At 41.5% G+C, this 24205-nt stretch overlaps 1 protein-coding gene across 5 annotated transcripts in view; it reads left to right on the forward strand.

Moving 5' to 3' along the window:
- Positions 1-24205, forward strand: part of FBLN5 (fibulin 5) — a 57527-nt gene that overhangs the window by 22403 nt on the left and 10919 nt on the right. For all 5 annotated transcript variants that reach the window (XM_021273666.4, XM_021273665.4, XM_005021441.6 and 2 more), the window contains 3 exons: positions 17629-17751; positions 21757-21873; positions 22918-23037. In XM_021273666.4, coding sequence (XP_021129341.1) covers positions 17629-17751; positions 21757-21873; positions 22918-23037 — 360 coding nt within the window. The remainder of the gene's footprint in view (positions 1-17628; positions 17752-21756; positions 21874-22917; positions 23038-24205) is intronic.

A 24205-nucleotide genomic window follows, 5' to 3' on the forward strand; every position in this document is an offset into this window, starting at 1 on the left:
CTGCTTGTGGGAATGCCTCCTTCTCTCCCTCCCTTCGGCATGGCGTGCAGAGCTCACTGTGTCCTTCCACAACAGTGTCTTTCTTTACTGTAAGGTTTATTTATTTTCGGTCCTGTTAATGGCACCAGCACTCTGCTCAGGCACACGTTAATCGTCGCACGCATTAACAGCACCCGCAGTGCCTAGAGATGGCAGCATTCTCAATGGCTTACAAATCACCATTTTTCTTGGCCTCTCCCTTATATTTCTTGGGTCAGCTTTGTTTCTTTTCTCTTGGTTCCAGCCTGAAATTGGCTGTGGTTTTATATCACAATCAAGACGTAAAGCCAAAATATATAGCAAATATGTATTGGCTCCTTTACCTGTAGAAATCAGCCAGATGGGTGGTATGCTTTGCCAGACTCTATAGATGGAGGTAACGTGCTGGCATTGCTCTTTTGTCTTGTCCCCAGGACACTGGATGCATGGCAGAGCTGCCACACAGAAATGTGAGAGCTGCCTGATGTTGTGTGCGGTTTAACGTGTTATGATCCCTCCATCTGCCAGTTGACTGGCTTCCCATTTTAGTACTTCAGTGACATGACAGAATTTTGCAAAGGAAAGAGCTACCAGGAGGTGAATGGGAGTTGCACTTCGCTGGCCCAGCTCAGGGGAGCAGTCTCAGTGTTCTGCCTCACGCCTGAGGTGCACTGGCCATGGGGACCATGAGAAGGGCCAAGTTCCTCTTCAGTTTTGACACCAGCAACCCCCCTCTGTTTTTAGTTCATCTCAGCCATAATTTATGGTTGCAGGTGCCCTGTGGTGTAGAAGGCTGTGCTGCAGTGTAAGGGGAAAGATGGTGTGATTGATGGGTGGTGGTACAGGTCACAGGACAGATGAAATGAAGAGCTGGGCTCTCAAGGCTTGGGCAGGCCCCTTGCTCTCACTGACTTCCACTCTTGATGGAAGTTTGACGTGCAAATGCCCTTTATTCTAGCCTACAGTCTTTTGCCACAGCCTGCTGGCACAACCTCTGACCTTGTTGCTCACTATTTTTTTCAGCATTGACCATTTACCTGAGGTGAGTCTAGATTTTCAGGCAGGATAATTCATCACTTTCTGAAATGTAGGGTGTATATGGGGTCTTCATTTGGGACGTGGTGGTGCATGTATATGAAAGCACAATTCCTTCTGGAAAATTTCCTTATCTGTGCTATTGCCCATCTCTATATCGATAGCATGCCACTACAGTGAGAATAAATCCACTCGTGTTCATGAAGCATTCAGACACTGAAAATGCAAGAAGAGAGAGCCTAGGAGGAGGGGGAGAGGAGGTTGTCAGGTCCAAATGAATATAAGTGAATCCATGCTCTGCTGTCTGAGCTGACACTGTTTTTTGTTCTCTTTTATTTTTTTCCCCTCAAAAAATAATCATAATAATATTTTTTCCTAATATTTTGAGCTTTCATTTTTCTAATGTTTTGTTTTGCCCTGTGAAGTTCTTGTTTTCAAGCCAGCCTGAGCAAGTGAATCATTAGTTGGTGAGCCAGTAAACAGCTTGTTGTATTAAAGGCTGTTTTTGTGGTACAACCCCAGCATACCTGTAGGTAACAAAGAATGGGGAGACTGAACACCCAGTAATACGCACAAGTCAACAAAAGCTATGGTTGTGGTCAGGAAATTAAGGGACTGGAAACCCAGCAGTAGGTAAAAAAAATAATCTGATGCTGGGCTGTCTGGTGGGAGGCAGTAATATTGAGAGCAGTGTAGCACTGGGCAGTTTCCCAGTGTTATAAAGTTTCTCATCTCAAAACGCTGAGTACAGTACAGAGCAGCAGCAAGCTGGGGAGCATTACTGGGGCTGACTTTGTTTGAAGCAGTCAAGTATGCTGTAAAGCTGAGGGTAGGATGGCAACAGTAGGAACTGCAAGTGTCAGAAGCAAAAGTTGTTTGTTGTGGGCAGTACAAAAGAATGCTTATTCTTGAACATGGCATAATTTGCTGAAATGAGGGGAAATTGTTTTAGATTGAGAATAGTGAAATCCCTGAGGATACAGAGATGGGTCAGGTTATACAGGAACACACTAGGTGTGCTACAGGGGTGGAATGGTACTAAATGTATTAGCAGAAATGTTTAAATACTGCCTGAAAAAAATTGTTAACGCTCTCTTGCACCCGTGAGGGTGTGACACATGTTAACGGGTATCTTTAAGTTGCTGTGTTTTTTAGTCCTTTGATGCATTTCCAGCTTCCAGTGTGCATGGAGGTACAGAAGAAAGTTGCCTGCTTTATCAAACCCTTTGAGGTTTGTTAGCATGGGTAAGGGCCTCCACCCATTACATAAGTTACTGTCACCATGGTGGAGGAATGCAAAGCTGAGATAGCTCGGAGGAGTAGCCTGAGGTCCCCTTTCAGGAGGAGGAATCTTGGAGCAGCGTGAAGTGGGACTGCCAGACTGCCACTCCTTACTCCTGGAGCAGGAACGGGGCCAGGGAGGGGAGGTGTGGTCCCAGAGCTGTGAAGCACTGCTGATTTCCTGCTATTGCAGCCCCTTTGGGGAATCCCAAACCAGGCATAGTCCTTGGATCTCTCATTCGTTTCAGAGGCATAATTCAGCAATATGTTGCCGAACATTGGTTGCCAGCGAATCACAAAGCATTGCATCTGAGCCTTAATGCAGAAGCAGACTGGAATTATTTTAATCAAAAGCAGGGCTGACTCTGTGATGGAGCAGCCCATATTGACAGCTGTCGGTGTGAGTTTCAGGCAGCCTTCCCAAAAGACAGCAGTGTGCCAGCTTTAGGAAGGAGGTGTTCTTCCCTGTTAAAGCAGTCCTGTTTGAAGGTGTGGTTTTGCAAATCTGTTTTACGTTATTCAGCTAGTAAGCAGCATTTTAGGGCAAAATTCTCAGTGAAATAAGCGTGGGTTTGTTTTTCTTGTTTATTTTGTTTTGCTTGCAACGTTACAGTTTGGCTCTTGAGCATTTTCAAGAGGCTTAACTAGTTGTAGATGAAAAGTGGCATAAGAGAACAATAATAGGCTTGTACAGGGTTATACTTCATGCTTGTATGCACTGCTGAGGTCACCCCAGAGCCCTCTCCAGGCTGGACAGTCCCAGCTTTCTCAACCTTTCCTTATAGGAGAGATGCTCCAGTCCCTTCACCACCTTTATGGTCCTTCCCTGGACTCTCTGCAGAATGTCCAGGTTCTGGGGAGCCCAGAATTGGCCCCAGCACTCCAGCTGTGGCCTCACCAGTGCTGAGCAGAGTGGAAGGCTCCCCTCCCTCAGTTCCCTGGCAGTTCTTTGCCTGATGCAGCCCCGAGTACTGTTAGCCTTTGCAGCAAGGGCACTTTGCTGGCTCCCATTTGATCTGGTGCCTGCCAGAACCCTGAGGGCCTTTTCTGCCAACCTGAAATTTTAACTGGAAAAAGTGAAAAATTTATCAACATATTCCCTGGGCAGTTTTCAAAACCTGCATGTAGATTTGAGTCCAAAGAGCTGTGGCACTGAAGTGTCATACACCACCAGTAAATGTAATTAGCAGCTAATAATGTGCTTTGCATCCATTAATGCCCCAGCCAGTCATGTGCATTCTGAAGCTGATGAGGGAATTGTCATCACAAGATACAAAATACCACCACACACTGCTCTGCTAAAGTCTCAAGCTCCCTGCTAGAAGCTTGAGACATTAAACCACTGTACAAATGCACGATCCATCAGTAGTTCATTCCCTCTGGCCTGAGAGGACCCTGGAATGCTGAATTAACCTTGTCTGCGGTATTCAGTTGGAGATAAGAAAACCACAAATGGAGAAATTCAAGTCATGCTGAGGATTTGCTAACCGTGGTCTGGGCTGGAGATTGTGGCTTTTAAAGTGTGTCTGCTCTCTTGTATGACTAAGTATGACCAGAGTTCTTGTGCTAGTAAGGGGCTAATAACAGCAAGTAATGATAAGGGAAAATTATATAGGATTTAGCTTTTTACTAGTGCAGGTCCTCATGATGGAAAACTCGCTGGGATGTGCCTTCTGAAGAGTAGGAGGAGGAGTTTGCTTCAGGAATAGCCACAGACATGTTCCATCTGGTTGGGAACATCATCTTTTTTGTTTATTTACTGTTTTTTTGTTTGTTTTTAAATATATGAACTGAACATGTTTTGTTTTCAGGCCAGGTTACTTGGAATTGAACCATTTTGGCTTGAGAAAGCTCAGTGTGAGCATACATCTTTCTGAGTTTTGTAGGGCCTGTGAGAGCTGTGGGGTCTTCCCATGCCATTGGTAATACGGCCAGCCACATGGCCAGCCCTCAGCGCTCGCTGGAAATTTCTGAATTCTGTTGCAAAGAGACATACCTCGAGGCTCTGGGGGGAAAAAATCATTCAGATCTGTGTGTGTGAGTAGGGCAGTACCTATTCGAGCTGTAGCTGTATGACACCCAATGAAATGGTCCTTCCACCTTAATAGTTTCTGGTAATTTAAACAGAGATGCACAAAATACTGCCAATGTGAAGCATGCTGATAACAAGGTTTACAACTGAGCTGTGTACAAGCTTTCTAACATCAAAGTTAATGTTTACATTAAGATATATGTTTATGTTAGGACAGATTAAATCAGAAGTTGTTCTCTTGAATTTACTGGAAACAAAGGCTTGCAGAAAATGAACTTTGATCTCAGTCTGCAGTAGAATTTGGATTTTTACAGATAAAGATTTTATTGTGGTAAAAGAATGTGGTGCTGTCCCGGTTAAATGAAGATGCTTGTCTGAAGCCATGAGATAGCTCAGGGTACCGAGGAGTTGTGTCTGTAGGCTTAGTGTTTTCTCTTAGCTGGCTAGAGCCTCTTACTGCTTGCTGCCTTCAGCCATCTCGTGTGAGTCTGGGAGAAGATGAAGCCCGATCCATGTCAGAGGTGCACGGGGACAAGCTGCAACACAATAAATCCTTTTTAGATATAAAGGGAAATATTTTCACTGTGAAGGTGGTCAAACACTGGAACAGAGGCTCATAAAGCTTGTGGCTAAAGGTTGTACCCTTGAAGAAATTGAAAACTCAGATGGAGAAGGCCCCGAGCAACCCGACTGAGTTGCTCCTGCTTTAAGAGGAGCCTGGGACCAGATGACTTCCTTAGGCTGCCCCTGCCATACCTTGTGCAATGGCTGTGTGAATGAAGTGCCTGAAGTGCAGGCCACTGTGTCTGATATTGGATTTAGCCTTTAATTTATCTCTGCCTTAGACTCCAATAGACTTTGGGTTGTAACACCAATTTAGCACAGGCTTTGAGCTTTAGCATTGATTTTAAAGTCCTAAGAGATCTTTGGGTGGAAGCTGGCATAGTGAAATACAAGCAATGATCAGAAAGGAATATCAGCTTCTCAGTGGAGTGAATCCTTGGTTTCACCGAGTGCAAATCGAGTCAACGTCATCCAGATCAACACAACTGGTTTGTAGCAGAATCAGTAGAGGAAAAGTCATATAGAATCGCAGAATGGTTTGAGTTAAAAGGGACCTTAAAGACAATGCAGTTCCAACTCACTGCCATGGACAGGGATACCTCCCACCAGACCAGGTTGCCCAAAGCTCCATCCAGCCTTGCCTTGAACACCTCCAGGGATAGGGCATTCACAGCTTCTCTGGGCAAGAAGATCTGCCCTTATCTTGATTTATTTAATGATTGACAGGTCAGGGACAGGGTTCATGCAAGTGTGAAGTAATTTTTACTAGATGTTTCATTTGCTGCAGTTTCAGCCCTACATCTTGGCCTGCCTGGGAGTTTTACAATCTCCCAGAACTTGTTGTGTTCCTGCTCACAACTTGAAGTTTTTGGGATTATAAAAAACACAACTTTCTCTACCTCTAAAAGCTGGGCAGATCTGCTTTGAGCTCTTACCTCAGGATTTCACAAACGTTGAAAGCTTCTGTGTTTATTTATGCTTTAAAGGTAACTGGCTTTAAAGGTTTTAAAACAGAGCGAGAAAGAGGAAGGGAAAAAGCCCTTTGAGATGAAACACCTCTTTTTCCAGTGAGCCACGAACTGAGTGTAAAGAGAGCAGGAGACTTGCCAGTAGACATCCACATCACACACTGATTCGAACAAACCAAACCTCCCCTATCCACACAGTTTTCCCTTATCCAGGAAGGTTTGCAACCCAGTTGGCCCGCAGCAATTTTTGGAACATTGCAAGGAAGAATTCCAAGCAAATGTGGCTCAATCATTATAAAACAGTCGATGCCAAATCTGAGTTAAAACCAGTTATTTGAGCAGGGATTATAGGCATTTTCCAATGATCACTGCCGCAGAAATAAATAAATAGATGGCTTGCTATGTATACACTCAAAGGGGAATATTGCCCAACATGCATAGCTCTTTGCTATTAACAGTAATGAGGACACAGCTGTCTGAGCCTGGAAGCCAGTACTTGCACAGGATAATTCTCAAGGATTTTTCTGCTCTGCTGGCTTTTGTCCACTACCCAGTCTTTGTGTACGAAAGAGCCCCAAAGACCCTAACATTTATACAAGAATTACCTTGGCTTTGCGGTGCTTTTGAGATTGTTATAAAGCGTGCTGACACATGGACAGATTTGAGACTCAGATGAAATGTGAAAAACAGTCTTCTCCTCTGATAAGCTCCTCCGCTCCCTCAGTGCCAAGCATAACACTCCCTTTGCAGTCTATCGCCCCAGCTCTCGGAGCAGCTGGCAAGGGCCGCTGCTATGGGCTGGGATGGGAAGCTCTCCCTCACATGGAGTGCACAGTTTCTAACCCTGCCTGCAGAGCTCGGGGCTGAGTTTGGGCAGACAAGTGATGTGATTTGAGGCAGGTGTAGCTGGGCAGCTCTACAGAGCCTCTAAAGCAAAGGCAAAACTGCTCTGGAGGCACGTGCTGCAAGCACCAGGTGTGTGGCTGGGTTATTTCCCCTGGTTTTATCAGCTAGGTTCAGGGCACAGGGGACAAGGTCTTTGATTCCTGGGGAAAGACAAAACACTGCAGTCTGCATTGTGTGTGCTTTTGACTAACGTAGTTCAAGTGGCATGAGACCATGCCACCTCCAGCAGGAGCCTCCTTATATCCCTGGGCCAAACAGCTTTGAATCCAGTCCATTCCTGGAGGAGACGCTGGTGATGATTGCTGAAGTTTTGTGACAGATCAGCTAGTGATGAATCTTGTACCACTATTCCTGTTCCCCATAAAGGAGATCCCTTGCATTCTCAGGTCTACAATCCTTCACTTCCACGGCTGTCTGCACCACGTTTGAGCAGTGGATAAAGCTTTTGACATGTGATATGTCAGAAAAGTCTGCATTTTAATGGAAGAAACAACTCTTCCAATAAAAGTTTTCATTATACCTTGCAGGTGGATATTTGCATCCCTTTATTTTCATTGTGGCTTTAATTTCTGAATCCATTTGGATCGATTTCTTCTGCTGTATTAAAAATAAGGCTGTTCTCCTCTTTACTGGTTATTGTGGTCTACTCACAGTCTCAGACCTATTCAGTCTGCCAAAACACTTGGAAAAGGAGCTCTTAATGACTCAGTTAAAATGTACGGTCAAGAAGTTCACTTATTAGAGGAAATGTAAACTGACCACCAATTGGCTAAACCAGCTGGCTGGACTGTTTGTGCTAGTGATTTCTCAAAGCTCCCTGGGGAGCGAAAGCAGGAATAGCAGTTCTCTTCCTCTAGTTCTCTCATGTTTTGTTCCCTTACAGAAAAGTCTTTGAAATAATTCATTGGAGGAGAAGCCAATAGGATTTCACAGAGATGTTTAAAGGCTTTAGAAATACTGTTTGAAACTCCTATAGTTTTAGTATAATCCTTCTTACAGGATCCTTAAAAATTATCTCATGGAACTGCAGAGAAAATACACAATTCAGCCATAGAAAAATTCCCCTTTTCAGTGTTAATGGTTCAACTGCTATGAAATTTTGTTAGCCTTCTCTAGAGGTTTTTGTATGAGACTATTTCAAGCAATGCAGCACAAGAAGGACTTTTTGCTAGAAGTATGTGTTAAAGTCTCAGTTGCCCGTGCATTTGCTGGCTCTGACTGCACACCTTTTTCTTTTCCATTGCAATAGAAAGTGTCACTTACGTAACCTCCCAGCAGCTGGGAGTGTTCTCAGAGCGTGCTCATTGGCTCCTCTTACCACTATACCAGCAGATCTCAGTGTAGCATATGATCGTATGAAACAGATCACTTTGAGGAATGGATTAATACACCAGTAATGTTCCATTTATTCAGCTGAAAAGTATTTGCTCCCAATGAAGATGAAACCAGTGATGTGAGCAGCAGCTGCTTGGTACCTCCTAAATCAGCAGGTTCGGTGTAAGCGTTGGAATGCTGGCAATTCTTTACCCTGCTCCTCAGGACACTCAGGTCATTCTTGTTCTGCTGCACCACAGCTACTTGGAATAGCTTCAGTGTAGAGGGAAATAACTGAGATTCCTACGTAACATGTTCTGTGCAACCAATGGTCAATATGGTTGGACTTGGTGATCTCAGAGGTCTTTTCCAACCTAAATGATTCTATGATTCAATCAAAAAAATAATAAGTACACAGAATAAATGCATGGCCTTCCCACGTTTAAGCAAAGCTCTTAATTGCAAGTACTTGTTTGTCTCATTTCTGATGCCAAAATTAACATGTAGACCGTGTATTTGTGTGGAGGCACTCAGGGAATACTGGGAACAGTCCATGCAACCAGACGTGATCTTATACCAACAGGGAGCCCTGGGAATTGCTGGAGGTGAGGAGCTGTGATCATGCAAGCTGGTGCTGAGCCGATGAACCATGCACAGTGCTGTTGTGAGCACAAGAGGAAGAGGCTGCCACCCTTCTGTCCCCATGCTATACACTTATATGCATCACTGCCCCATAAATCTCAGTCACAAAAGCAGAACTAGAACTGTGCTCAGAGAGCAAAGTCCTTTCACAGTTAAGCTGCTGTTTATCATCTTTGAGTAATGCTGAAAGTGTGTTAGCAAAGGAAACACTCTGATAGCTGGCAGGAGATCTAGAACCTGTGATACATGTTGAGCAATTTTCAGACAAGGCAGAATGAGCAGCAGTACAGATTCATAGCTCACATTAATATCCCCTTCCAGGCTGACCATCTATTTGAAAAGAGTAATAATAATAATTTAATCCTTGTTTACTGATCAACCAATAACATAATGCATGTGGGATGCACGTAGGAAATTAGTTCAGCCATCAATGGCCAGTCCTCAGACACTGAACTATGCAATTAAACAGGTGTTTGGGGAGTTGATTTGGGATTGTGTCCAAGCTCCACAGGGTCAGTCGTCCTTGGAAAAAAACACTGACCCCACACAGCAGCAGTTAGAGTTTGGCTTCAGTATGCACTTTAGGAATGTGGCATTGTTATTTCTCCCCTTTTCTTATCAAATATAATTATCTCAAGAAAAAAAAAAGAAGAAGAAAAGAAACTTGAAAAAACATGTGATTTCACAGAGTAAAAATCTACTACTGAGGAAATTATTTCTTGGTGTCCAAATAAGGAGTGGGGGAGAAGTTTGGGGAAAGTGCTCTGTTCCAAGGACTTTTGGAACTGATACCTATGTTACCGAGCTCGGATGTTTAGTCCTGGCCTGTAATTATTTCTACAAAAAATAGACATCCAATCTTCGTATTATTTTAAAATGGAGCCCTGAGGGTTATAAATGACTGAGTGAGCTCCAGTGTTTGAGCAGACAGATTCTGGAATGAGCTCGTGGCCTTGAGCCTCTCTGCAAGAAATGTGTATCTCTAGGGTGGTGTGAGCTCTGGGGTTGTGCTGGTACAACAGCAGGAGTGAAACACTGAATAAAATAAAGAAGCATGGCCCCCAGAACAGCCCTTCCTATTGGAAGGAGGAAGAAAAGCTCCATCACAAACCCCTTTTACTCTGCAAGACCAGTGCTCTCACAATTGTTGGATTAATCTTCAGCCTTACTGCAGTGAAACCTGTGGTGCTAGTGGCTCTCAAATAACAGTGATGGCAAAAACATGTCCGCTTTTGTCAATGGTTGGTCACAAGAATGAAACACAGCCACAGCTACTACTGTGACCCACAGAAATCTGTGGCATGATTATCAGAATTCATTACTTAAGAAAGGAAGTCATGCATGCTAAATATGTTCCAAATAGAACAAAATGTAACAGTCCATCTGTGAAGCAGAGCACATTGCCAAAAGCATATCGTCTTGGAAATCTTCTGTCCACATTGGCTTGCCTCTTGAATACAGTGTCCAAGCAAAGTTTCTGTTCTAATCACCAAAGTCTCCAAGAATGTGGTTCTAGCTCAGAGATGGGAAGTCCACGTCCACCTCTGAGGGCTCCCTGCTCGGGGCGTTAGCACCTTGCCGGGTAGCAGGGAAAGGAACTGTCACCAAGGGAGTGGAACAGTCTCAGGACCCTCAGCATGGACCTCACTCGTGAAGAGGTAAGGTGTAGTCACTGATACCACCAATTTCAACACAGGCAATGGTCTCCCTTGTCGCCGTAGTGGCAGGTGCAAATTGTCTTGGGATGGAGCTTCTGCAGTAAACTGCAAGCTTTCCACATGCATGTTCTCTGTCAGGTAGTAGGTAAACACATGCAAAGGTCAAAATGAAATTCATCAACATATTTAACTTTTTTTTTTTTCTTTTAGAAGTAGCTTTTTGTCAAGAAAGTCTTTTCCTGAACTCTGATATTGCAACTGAACTGACTAGCTAATTTTTAGGGCATTCTTTCAGTTAGAAATACATCATTAGGACTTTGTTTTCTGCTGTATTTTTTAATGCATAAAGTCCTTTTTATGCATGGTCTTGTTTTTCTGAGTATAAGAAAGGCAAACGGTGCCTTTGCTTGCAGTTTTTGAACCTCATCTTCCAGAGAGCCGCATGTCCTAAGAACCTTCTCTTTTCTGCTGTCTTTCCACTTCTTGAACCCACTCAGCTTGCCAAAAAATATCCTACTTACTGCATGTCCAGTTCCTCAAAACTGCAGTTTAGTCCTCTTTGATTCAGCTACTCATGGTAATAGCTTGCATTCTTTCTCTTTGTTGTGTTTCATGCTTCACGACAACATTATCATTCTGTGTGTCCTGAAAGAAAGGTGGTCAGCATGCCAACATCTGTGGTCTGACAACTTCCAGCATAAGAATGATATCAATATTTTTTTCTGCAGTTGCTACAAACATCAAATTTATATCTCTCATGCAAAATTCAATGTATTAATCAAATTACTTTTTTTTTTTTAATGAAAAGTTGTACATGGGTACATTTAAATCTGCAAAGGAGAAAATACTTAGAAGAACTTCACAAATTCCTATCATCATTTAGAGTAATTGTGGCCATGCAACCTTCCCCAGCAACTGGTGTTTCAAGTGCATGACTATTGCTACAGCACATTTTGGAGAAGAAATGTCATTCAGGTATAAAGCCCTGCAGTAATGGAATATTTACCATGTGCTATGCTATGTTTTCCAAATCAGTAGTACTGCTAAAGTTTGTGCCTTCTTTTTATTTTGAAATTTTCTACTAAACGTCCAAACTTTTCACTACATTGTCTTTTGCTAGATTTAGCAATTGTCTCCAGCTACAAATTTTGTTTCCATGCAGATGTTTAGAGATCACTGTCAAAATATCATGAAACTTTTCTTAAATAGATTAATAAATGGAGCGCTATCTTGCTATGAGGCAAGCTTTCGTGACTTGGAAGTACTCTTCTGAGATTTCCTGATCTTTTTGCAATATTGCTATTTGAAGTGCTGACACCAGAAATGTATTTCTGTAATTATTTTAATAATGCAATATACAGTGGTAAGAACAATTTCCTGTATCTACTCAGTGTTCTCATGTTTATGTTTGCCCTTTTAGCAATGCTGTGTCAGGAAAAGTTCATTTTCAAATGATTATCATTCATGACCCTGGGGTTAATTTCACGACCAACAATTTTTACTGTTGATATATGACCTTGCATTTGTCTGCCTTGAAATGAACTTTCAAATGCACCCACATACCAGCAAATCATCTTTTGTATGAGTTCTGTTCCCTTTTTAGTTCTTGACTCCACCAATTTGCAATCCTATGCATTTTATCCCAAATGTGGAAAGCAGTGGACCAAAACCAGATCTTCATTATTTTGTAGCCACTCACGTTATGATTCCATGTATATGATTCTCTCTTGAATTTTCTGGTCTGGTTTTAGCCTCTTTCATATGAACAGCATTGAATATGCCTGGTTGTAATTCAATGGGTTGGTGTTTTGTTTTATTTCTTACACTGTGATTTCTTGTATTAGTATTGATATGAATGAGAGTAGACTCAGTCCTGCATTCTTTGTGGCCTTGGGGCACAAAGAAAAAGAGCATGAAAGAGCACTGCATGTTAGCCTCCCTGGTGAGATGTGGTAGTGTCCTGCAGTTTGATATCTAGGCTTTCTTTCTATGTGATGCCTTGATTTTATGTATGCATGGTATTTAAATTGTTTATTTATTTACAGACAGTGACTTAAATATGTCATTCATTGTTCTATGATGCCACTAAATTCTAAAGAATCTGTGAAGATTACTGCTAGCTTTTACAGATGATGAACTGCAAAGCTAGAAATTTGCATGCTAAACACAATTAGTTCATTTATTTATTTTGACATTGCAAATGATATCTATCCAGTCACTAGGCGTCTTGCCATCCATTAACAATACAATCTGTACCAATAAAAACAAAGCATCAGCACATCATATCCCACAAAAGACAGCCAGTCAGCCAGAAATGTAAGAAACCACTCTCTCCACCCTTCTAATCCCCAAAGGAAACCCCAATGCCCCAGCCACCTCACCTCTGTCAAAATGTCAAATAAACAGAACATCACACCCCAGGGTTGCTAAACCAAACCACCGCAGGCATAAATTGTTCAGACAGACACCCTGAGCTAAGGGAGAGGGATGTGGTTAATTAGGGAGTGTTTGCGCTCAGGATCTCGCGGCAAGGGCTTTCTGACAAATGTATGTGGAGATCCCTCCTACTTGCTCTCCCATTCAGTCAGTAAACCAAAGGTCTTTAGATCTTGTGGCTCTGAGCCATGGTGCTTGGTGTTCATTCTAGGTGGTATCTTGTAGAGGCAGAGAGCAGTGGTGTGGAGGGACTTTGTGGCTGTTCTCAGTAGTCAATTGGGAGGTAACAACGTATATTGTTCCCACGTCAGGTCAAATTTTATTTTCAGTCTGGACTTCTGCCCTTGTAACTAGCTGTGGGATCAGTAATATCAACACAACAACTAGAAGGTCATATGAGAGAATAAGAGATTATAGATGACTGCTAATTTGATAGCACGCAGCATAATCAACCAGAGTTGGCCAAGCATTCCTAGGCAAGGGAAGTTCTGCACAGGGATCCACCCTGCCCTGGCTTGGTTCCCTAATGTGGTTTCAAGTGCTGAACAGCTGCTCTCTCAAAGTCAGGGACCTTTAAGACACCCAGGGTCACTATTCACTGGGGCAAATTTGGATTTATTCAAACAGATTAGGTATTGTGACTATCTTTAGCATCCTCCTGTTTTCATAAGTAACTTCCAGGAACAGTCTCAGTCTTGTCTGTAAGGGTAAGAAAACGTGTAGTAGCTAGATAACTTGCTCAATTTGCCACTGACAGCGGCAGTAGTTGTCTCTGTTTCAGTAGCTACTGGAAGCTACTGAATTTTTAATCAACGCATCATTAGGGCAGGGCAGTAGGGCTGGGAGAAGCATGGGAGAAAGGAGTTTAGCTGAAAGGGCCTTTAGTGCCCCTGCAGTCTCCTGGTAGAAAATGCATGTAATGCTTCCAGAATGATAATTAATCTACTTTGGCTCTCACCAGCCAATGTAGAGGCTGCATGAAATTTCTGAGAAATTCTTACAATGGGGCAGGTTGTGCTGGGCTACACAAAGTACTGGAAGTCAGAAACGCCTGTGGCCTGTTCTGGTTTCTGTCTTGTTAAGTGGTCATAGGCTAGGCCCTTAATTCCTTAGCCTTGAATTTCCCAGTTAGAATCCAGGGGCGCTGATAAGTATCATTAAGTGGGACATTGCAGGGTTTTGTAGTACAGTTTAATTTGTTCTAGGATTGGAAGGCTTCCAATAAAAATGGACTAACTATGAACTGTCTCTTAGGATGCAGGTAATGTTTTCTAAGGATCTTGGAGATGAAAGGCACTAAAAGTAGGTTCAATATTATGAAAACCATCCTTCTATATCTGTGATGGCTGGCACCATCTGATGCTTTCACAGTACTGATGCTGAAATCATCAAATATCACCATCTCTTAACATCTTGAATGGGGGACAGTGAGGTTTCTAGGGTTTCTTGCGTGCTTACTTCACTTTAGTAACTCTTCTTCTCTCCAGAGAGTTATACCTAACTCTGGGACTCAGATAAGTCATTGTGGGATTTCTGTCAATGGTGAAGTCTGCAACACAAATTATTCTGGGTGAGAGGCATTATTCCAGGTTCCAGATAACCGTATCTCAGGGACTTCTTAACATCAGGTGCCCATATACAACTGAATACAGTAACCAACTGTATTATGTAGTCCTTATAATTTTTTATTCTATGAATTTGTCTAATCTGCTTTGAGCCTACTGACAACTTAGTGTCATGTGCATTTATAATAACAGTTTTACTCTGTTTATACTGTTGTATATCACCCATGACGATGGCAGAGATGGTCAGAATGGGCTTTGAAGTGGTATTTCCAGAGCATGAACACATCTAGGATCTGTGTTTGAATGGAACAGAAATAATAAGCTGTGCAATCAAAGTAAGGAATGATTTGCACATTATTAACTAGCTGTCAGGTTGTTTCCATTTGCAAGTTTCCACTCTACAAAAAAATGCCCTGGGAATGTTTTGATATAGTTTCTACACTGGCACTTAAGTCTAGTGAATCAAATGTAGGCAGTGTCTCAAAGTTTTGTGGCTGGTTTTCTACCCAGTCAATACAATTTATTTTTTCTCCCATCAAATATCTAATTTTGACTTTATTAACCACAGCTTTATTAACACTGTGTAAATGGGCACCCTCTGTCTCCCAGCTCTGATATTCTTCAAGAGGATACCTAATGGTCAGCAAATTGTTGCACAAACATTTTTCTCCATGTGCAGACATTGGCTTTCACTTAATGAGCCCATGTAATGTAAATAACTCCTGGCAGACAAGCTGGGATTATACTCTGTGTTTGAAATGAGAGGGCTGCTTGCCAAAAATTATTGACCTGATTGTATTGGCTGGGCCTGTTAGAATTTAATTGTGCATCATGGTAAAAAGCAATCTTAGAGAAAGATGGAGATGTAATATAGCATTAGACATATGCACTCAGGCCCAGGTAAAAACATATCTGATGCTACCAGCAATGCTGTTTATACCTGTTGCATAAAACTTCATTAATGAAGTCAGTGAGGTATTATTCAGTGTATAATGAGGGGAGCCAAGGTGTTCTGCATAGAGGACGTCAGGCTGATTAGGTTTTCTTGGGGAGCAGAAAATCCATGAGTAGCCTTCATTGTAAATAGTTGTGTTCAAATGAAAGTCTCCACTACCACTGTGAAAGGTGAAGACTGGGAGTAAGCAATCAAATCAGAGTCACGGGATGGTTGAGGTTGGAAGAGGCCTCAGGAGGTTACCTGGCCTGACACCCTTACTCAAGCATAGCCACCTATAGCCATTTGCCCAGGAACATGTCTAGATGTCTTTAGAGTATTGCCACGAAGGGAGAAATTGGCTTGGTAAATAATAAAGAAAAGAGGGGCCACCCATTGTTTTCTCTGCACCACAGCCAAGTGGAGGATTTATGGTGTTCAAACAGCATTGCTGCCATACCTGGTGGTAAGACCGTCACCGCCTTTTTGTCTCCATTGGGCCTCACCTGTTAATAATACAGGAAGCAGTGGGCATGAAAAATGAAAATCTCTTTCTTTTTTCTTTTTTTTTAAGTTCAGGGTAAGCAAGAAACAGAACAGTTGGCTAGATCCCAAGGTTTTGCTCTTCAAACAATAAGCAAACATGACAAATAGGATTTTTTTTCATTTAGAAAACATTAACGTCATTCTTATGAAATTTATGGTTAGATAATATGTGTTCACATAGTACCAATTATGTGTGATATGCTGTACGAAGGGGGAGGGGAGGGGGGGCTGGAATTTTTAGCCCAGTCTCAGAAGCAATAGATGACCTGAACAACGTATCAATGTGTCTTTATAGTCTAGACTTCTTATCTTACACTTTCCTACTTCCCCCACCATTTTGCCAGCCTTTTCTCCAGCCAATGAATATGTGGGAACATATTTCCGACAGAGTTAATTACCTGTAATTGTGCCACTCTTGTTTTCTTACCAGGTTTGACTTGCCATAAATTACTGATACAGATGTTGGCAAGATAAGAACTCTAGACTCTCCCCATATATATAATATGTATGTGTTTATTTATGTAACAGAACATGTTAGATATGCTGCTGTGCTAGACTGGATCTGTTAATTCACGACTGCTAGCATTTTCCAGCTTACTGAGACATAATTCCTGCCCTCTGCCACCTGCTCCAGCCCAGTGCATTTGGGAGATACTTTTAATCATTACCCTACAAAGTCTGGGTTAATAAGAGTCAGGGAGGGATCAAGGGAGTAGCATTGCTCAGATGACATAGTACTTCAGCAAAGGCCAATGTACAGTATGCTGGAATAAAAAATAGTTTAGGTATCAATAAATAAAACATAGAAATCTGAGTTGGCTGAAAAAAATGACACAATTTATCTTCTGATATTTCCATTTCTGACATCTAGAGGCAAGCTCAATGCCAGAAACATCAGGGAAGAGACTGAGCAAGGAGGGATTCAAATTGAACTTATGACTCTGGAAGGCATTTTTAATCAGTTAGGTTCCAGTGTCCTGGCTTATATAAATGTAGGAATGTTATTCACCTCCTTTGCAAAAAAAAAAAAAAAAAAAAGGAAAGCCCACAACAAAAGCACCCTAAGGGGTTGTAATAAAAAAACAAAGACATTAAAAACAATAAGGTCGGTTAAATAAAAATAAAAATAAAAAGAGTTTTATTTTCAGGAAATTGATTCCAGGGAAGTCTACTTTTTTTTTTTTTTTTTTTTTTTGGCAGGTGAAGGTTGATATTTTCTTAACCTTATGTCAGAAAAATTGCAGTGAGATATTCTGTGTTGGTGGGGGTAGGAAGTAATATTTTGTATATGTCTGAATCTCATGACAGTATTTGTGCATCTCTTGAGCCTCCTGCTCATCTCTTACTGTGCAGCCGGATTGCATAGCCCTTTCAGCAGCCATTCCCTAGGGCTGAACACTGTCCTGTAACATGGAAATCCCAGGTCAGTGACAAAGAAAATGTGGAAGTAATGAAAAGCATCCTTTCCCGAGTGCCTTTCCCGAGGCACTCTGTGATACACTGGGTCATCTGCAGAAGGGAGAGACTTGATGAGTACACTCAGTTCTCACAGCCCTCAGACATTTGTTTTTATGAATTTTACTTCAGGTTATAGTCATTCTCCCTGCTCTGCCACACTTTGGCTCCTCACATAGACCCTGTGTACGCATTGCACTAAGAGTCCCTGTACAGTTCAAACAGCCTCTTGTTCTCATTTCTAACACATTATTGCTTTATTTCTCTGTTGCAGATATTGATGAGTGTGCTTCAGATTCTCACCAGTGTAACCCCACCCAGATCTGCATAAACACTGAAGGAGGATATACTTGTTCCTGCACTGAAGGCTACTGGCTGCTAGAAGGCCAGTGTTTAGGTAAAAACCTCATGCCATATAAGATCTGCATATCTGCATCTGTGTTTGTGTGCCTGTGAATAGCTGAAATAACTTCACTGAGCGTCTTTGTCAACTACAGAGTTAAAGCTTTGGCTGCGCAGAAACTAATGTCTTCCATCTTCACAAGTGCCAACAGCACACTGGCAGAGAGACTCCCTCATGGAACAAAAATGTAGATGTGAATGCCATATGACAGCATCCATGTTACACAGGGGATTTTCATATTCCCAGTCTGAAGGATTCCCTTTCATATAAGATCAATTGTTAGGACACATACAAAAAGATTCATTCCCAAACAGACATGTCCTTTCCACACAGTTATAGTCCAGACCAGCAGAGATAACTATTTCATATGAAGAAACAGGCCCATAAATCCCTAGATTCAACCAACCCTTTTGCCTGAGGCAATAAAAAATGTAACTGAAATTGGTGCTATTTCTGCAGCTTCCAAGCAGTTTTATTTTGACTTTTTATTTTCCTTTCAGCAATGTCCCGTTCATCCTTTTAGCTCATCCTCTCTAAAAAAACATCCCTCAACAAACAGCATAGGAAAATCTTCCAGTTCCTCTGTCCCCCAGCCCATTCCCCTCACTTGATGTGCCCATGGGATTATGAAGTGGATAATGATGTTAGGTACAGCTCTCTGAGTGAGACAGGACACAACAGCTCCTTTTATATTTGCTCTTTTTTCCCCCAGACATGGGCTGTTTGCCTGCCAGCTCTGCGGAGCGGGACTGTCTTGTCACAACACCTCAGCTGGAAGGAGAATGGGGTTTCCCTGCCCATTTAGCCCTGGAGCTTCTCCAGCTGTTTTCCAAATTTGTCCTCCCAAATACCAATTCCATTGCAGGGCTGCCTTGTGGCTGCTTTTCTATCTACTGCAAGCAGCTGCTGTGTAACTCACCTGGTAGGCGTGGGGTAGCTGGTGGGGACAGAGCTGATCCACATCCAAATGAGGGTCTGTGTAGCTGTACCTGCTCTGGGGAGTCATCATCTTGTAGTTCCCCTGGGATATGAAGTCTCCAAGTCCCCAGCTCCTTAATACCTGGTAATTCCTCTTCTCCTGGAAACCTCTGTACTCCCTCACAACTCCTAGTGATCACGTGGAAAAGGGGAACTGGAGGTGGAGAACAGCTCAGGGATGCAGATGCACTAAGCTAATCCCAGGCTGGGGTTGCACAGGCGTATGTGGTAGGGAGAGGATGAGGGAGGGGGGATTCTGCTCTACATTGACTGTTGTGTTACCCATTTACTTCTCCCAGTTACAGCCCAAACTTAATGACTGTGTGCAGCATTCAGGCCTTGGACACAGATCTAAAGCACTTTGCTGCTTGATGGATATACCAGAGAACTGAAGTGGCTGCTTTGCTGAACTGATTTGAATATCTGCTTATGCCATTTAGAATAAGCAATAACACCCCAGTGTTGTCCACATTATGTAAGCATGGGGTGGATTATTACAAGGCAATGCAAAGAGCTAGAAGCAAATTTTATTTAAAATCTTTATACTTTAGTGTGTCAAAAGAGTCTCAGTTTTCCATACTTTCCACTGGCCTTGGAGAAGGGATTTGTGCTGGCATAAGGCAATAAAAGGCCATTTAATGTAATCAGAGGTCTGGACTGAGTTTTTAGAGACATTTTCTCTGTGTGTGTGTTTGTACTCTTAGTATACCATAGTTACAAAAAGCTAAACTTCTATCTAATGTAATTATCCCAGTAATGCTTACACAGGAGCAAGTGAAGCAGTGTCCACAGGAACCACCCACAAGAAAAAGCCTTAAAAAAGTCCTTATTCTCAAAATGTAGTGTTCTTGAGATAACAGTCCTGCAAAATCCAAAGCACGTATTTAAAGTAATACACCAGCAAAATGAGATATTAATTTACTTAAAACCACTGTCACTTTTTGCAGGATTTGGACCAAGCCTAGTGCTGGTGTACATACGACAGCTGACCCTGGCTTTTGGTTATCTTGCAATTAAGAGTGAACTGAGATGTAAAAGCTAGTAACAGTGAAACCCGGTGCCATTGTTCCTGTTATTTTACACATAGAGAGTATTTCCAAAACTTCTGACGTTTTCAGAAAGCCTTTGTGAAACTTGCTATGGCAAAACTGACCTATCGAGGCCAACAACATAAACTTGAATTACAGGATGTAGCTACTTATAAAACAGATTCACAACATTGTGGTTTTTATGGTATTACCACATCATGTAAATGTTCCAGTCATTCAGGAATTCATTTTCCCAAAACATTCTTAATATTTAACACCAAAACAGGAAGCAGTTAACTAAAAAATAATGAACTGCTGAAATTCATGCTGATATATATGTGTACTTGTGAACCATAGGAAGAATACTGTCATTTTGATTTTCTTGTGCATTGGAATCTCTCATAAGGGTCACTTCACCAAAAGCTGTGCCTTCACGCTTTAATCACAAAACCTTAATAGCAAACTGGTTGCAGATTTATACACTTGGTTTCCTACTGCAGAAACTTTATTTCACACCTGTAGAACTGCTTCAAACTAAACTCATGCAGAAGTGGTTTAATGGAAAGTAGAATTAGATTCAGCAGATCTGGTGAAAGGAGCATGAAAACTGCAGAAGATCTAATTCAGATACTACAGCTTTCTGAAATTGCTCAAAGCTGTAGGAGCTGACTTTCAGTTTGGAGTGTAAGCAATTTCTAGTTAACAGAAGTTGCAGCATCAATGAAAACGAGTGCAGGCATCCTTCCCTTGAAGCAGGACTTGCATATTTGAATGATGTCATCTTCCTAGCTTAGCATTTCATTGATTGAATGCCCTTATTTCATACCCTCCTGAGAGTCTTAGGAATGGACATTCAAAATTGTCCCTTCTTGCATGAGTCTTTCAGCAGACAGGATTGTTATTTTTCCAACTCATCCCCAGACTTTTACATAATTATTGTTTTTCCATACACCGTTCTGTTTTCAAATTGGCAAAAAATAATGTACTGCTTCAATAAAACATCCCATCATGGCCATATTTACAGAAAGCATTTAAATAAAGACTGTCTTCCAGTACCTGGTTTGTCATCTGCTGTCCTTACAATGACTCTAGAGATCAGCAGGGATGGTTATTGAATGAGGAGCAAGACGTGATCTGTGATCTTATTTGAATTGCCCATAAGAAAAACCTAAGCAGGAACTCAATGTTTAGAACATTATTGGAAGGCTGCAAAGTTTTCAGAGTAGCCATTAAAAAAAAAAAATCTCCATAAATCAAAAGCCAGTTTATACCAAAGGAAATGTAAAGCCTTGGACAAGACAACTTCTCCAGTTCCTAGGCCAGGAACAAAATTCTTTTAGCACTTCCATCACACATAACTTACAGCATTTGTTTGTGCTTATAGCAGTCAACTGCATGTATTTCTAATGCTGCATTTCAGCCCAAACTGCTATTTGATTTTGGCAGCAAATTTATTGTTTACATTTTAGTATGTCATATAAAGATTCGTATAAAATGTGAATGTGACTGTTGGACAAAGGGTCTTTAGAGAATGCCCTTTCTGGGGAAAAACAAACAAACAAACTGCGTTTGGTAATAAATACTTCATGCTTTTTTAGTAAGTAGCTTTTGTATATGTGGAGATAAAAGATATTTCCCTCTTGATTCTGACGAAACTTTGCTACAAGGTTTGCTGTGCTGGCTATCAGATAGGCCTTGAGATAACGTTTACAGGGACTGATTGGGCCTTCTGATCATGTATCATTGAGCTGAAGATCAATCAATGATAATCAGTTTATATGACCGACTGACAGATGTCGATGTGGAAAAAATGCATTCTTTTTGAGCAGAGACATGATTGACTAATTGGATCTGAACACCTACAAGTTTGGCTGTTAGTCTGTAACTACTGTGCTGGGTCACTTCTCTGTTTCTGGTGCTATTGATTCAGTGTACTTGATGCTTTGTGTCTGCATGTGAAAATGCAGATCACTCTAATTTTTTTCATTTGTAGACATAGATGAATGTCGCTATGGCTATTGCCAGCAGCTCTGTGCCAATGTGCCCGGTTCCTACTCCTGCACGTGCAACCCAGGCTTTACCCTCAATGATGACGGAAGATCATGCCAAGGTACTGTGTACGCTGTACCATAACTGAAACCTTTGGTCCCAACCCAGCAACACTCTTAAAACTTGCTTACTTTTTAGCATAAAAGTAAGCTTCCCAACATCGCTTTTGAAATGTTGATGGGTTTGTCTTTTTGAGGTATTTCTGTAGCTCCCATGTGAGCATATGTTTGTCACCACAGTACCTAGGAGGGGCTGAGGTAACATACAGGTAGCGACATGAGCAGTGTATCCATAGATATGCACGAGGCCAAACCCTGCTAAAGACACTCACTGAAATTACTGAGATTTAGGCACTGAAGTATTTTTAAAATCTGAGGCTGTGTGACCCACCTGAGAGAGGAAATCTCTATCAGATGAAAAAATTAGATCTGAGGCTCCCAAGCTCCACATGAGGGTCCTGAGCACCTGACTACCTTTTGCTGTGATGTGCTACCTGAATCCAAGTTGACACAACCTCTCCATGAAGCCTCTCCTTAGCTAAGCAGCAATGCAGAGCATCTTCCCACATTCTCCAGGAAATGGTCTGTGCTAATGATGTGAGGACTCTCCAGAAGCTGCTAATATCCTAAAAGGAATAAAAAAAAAAAAAAAAAAAAAAGAAAAAGAAAAAAAAAGGCTTTGCCATAGCCCTAGGTTTCCATAAGGACCATTCCTCATTGTATTTAATTCCTCAGGTGTATCCTGCTGCATTTTTCCTCAGGTCTGTTATAATCTGTATAATCAGTTCAACTGTATAATCAGTTCTACAATTTTAAAATTACAGGATAAAGAGAGAAGTCCTTGTAATCAAATATTCACCCCATCTTCCACGTTATTTTTTTGAATTAAGGTATTCCCCAAACCTTCACTTCCATGCATGTTGTGTTTCCAACATGCTATTTCCAAACATCTCCTTAATCCAAATAAACATTACTGACTTGGTTATGTTTTTCAGAACAAACCATTTTTACTGTACAGATAATCTCTTTCAAATGCTTTACAGTAATGAATTGAAAATAGAGTTTGGGGAGAAGTCACTGATGCAATGAGCATTGGTTTCCCGCAGATGTGAACGAATGCACAGGCGAAAACCCTTGCACTCAGTCCTGCGTCAATACCTATGGCTCTTTTCTCTGCCGTTGTGAACCTGGCTATGAACTGGAAGCTGACGGAGTTAACTGCAGCGGTAACTGTCTTCAGTTATTTGTTGGGTCTGGTTTCTTTAATTCTATTTGGCTTTCCTTTCCTGAAGTATTGTTTTGTACATGCTTTTTTACAAGTCTTCTGCTTTGGTCTATGGCTAGCAGCAGGATAGCCGCTAATCTGATTCTTCCAGTTAAACTACACAGCAAATGCCCAGAAAAGCACAATGGAGGATGGCTGCAAATAGTTTTAAAGAAAAAAGCTAAATCTTAAAAAGCTTTAAGATAACAGCAAAACATACAAAATGCTTTCTAGTGATAAATGGGAGCCTTAATAAAGCAAGTAAACTAGGGACAGTCCTAGAACATTCTTATGTGATTAAAGAAATAGTCATGCAAAAAGCACTTTTCCATTTGCCAGTAGAAGGCATGTATTGCTCTTGCTCTTACAACTGCACCCTTCTGCCTGAAACATTCCCTCTTTTCCTTCGGATGGTTCTGGCTGTGCTTCAGAAGTAATATGTGGTTTCTTAGCAGAGCTGATATGTTCAGTTCATAGCAGATGAAACTGTGCTTATGTCACTCTACTTCTCCCTCTCTTGTTTTTGTTTTTATTTTATTGCTTTATTTTAATTGAAGGCAAAACTTATTTCTGTGCTTAATGTTCCCACAGCCTGATAAAATTAGAGAATCCAGCCAATATTTCTTGGAAGGAAAAACACACTGGAAAATACTTGTTTTTTAATTTACAGTAAACAGATGTAACATGCTGTTTCTGAAAGAGAAGACATGTGATATGCAGTCTGTATATAGATTAGTGTATCTGAAGTTGTTCTCTCATGCAAATCTCCTTATTATGAGGGAGAGTACAAAGACCTAAATCTCTAAAGGGTCTTAACATATACAGCTGCAACACCTAACTTAAGATTTCTGCTTTCCAGTAGAATTTCTGCTTCTAAATTTTTACATGTTCCTGAGCTAGCTGAGGGCCTGAATCAACTAAGTTGAGTGCAATACCACACAAACATTGCCAGTATAAAAAGGTGCCAAGAGAGGTTATGCTTAAACCTCATTTGTGGCTGAGAGTTAAGCCTGCAAAAGGGATTTTCCACCACTCAGATTTAGGGCAGAAAAACATCTCTTGACCCTTCTGCACAAGCAAACACTTGTTGGAAGTGGGTGAAATTCCTCTGAATGAGATTCTTTCATTTC

This window comes from Anas platyrhynchos, chromosome 5, assembly GCF_047663525.1.
Source record: "Anas platyrhynchos isolate ZD024472 breed Pekin duck chromosome 5, IASCAAS_PekinDuck_T2T, whole genome shotgun sequence".
In the NCBI taxonomy this organism is placed as follows: Eukaryota; Metazoa; Chordata; class Aves; order Anseriformes; family Anatidae; genus Anas; species Anas platyrhynchos.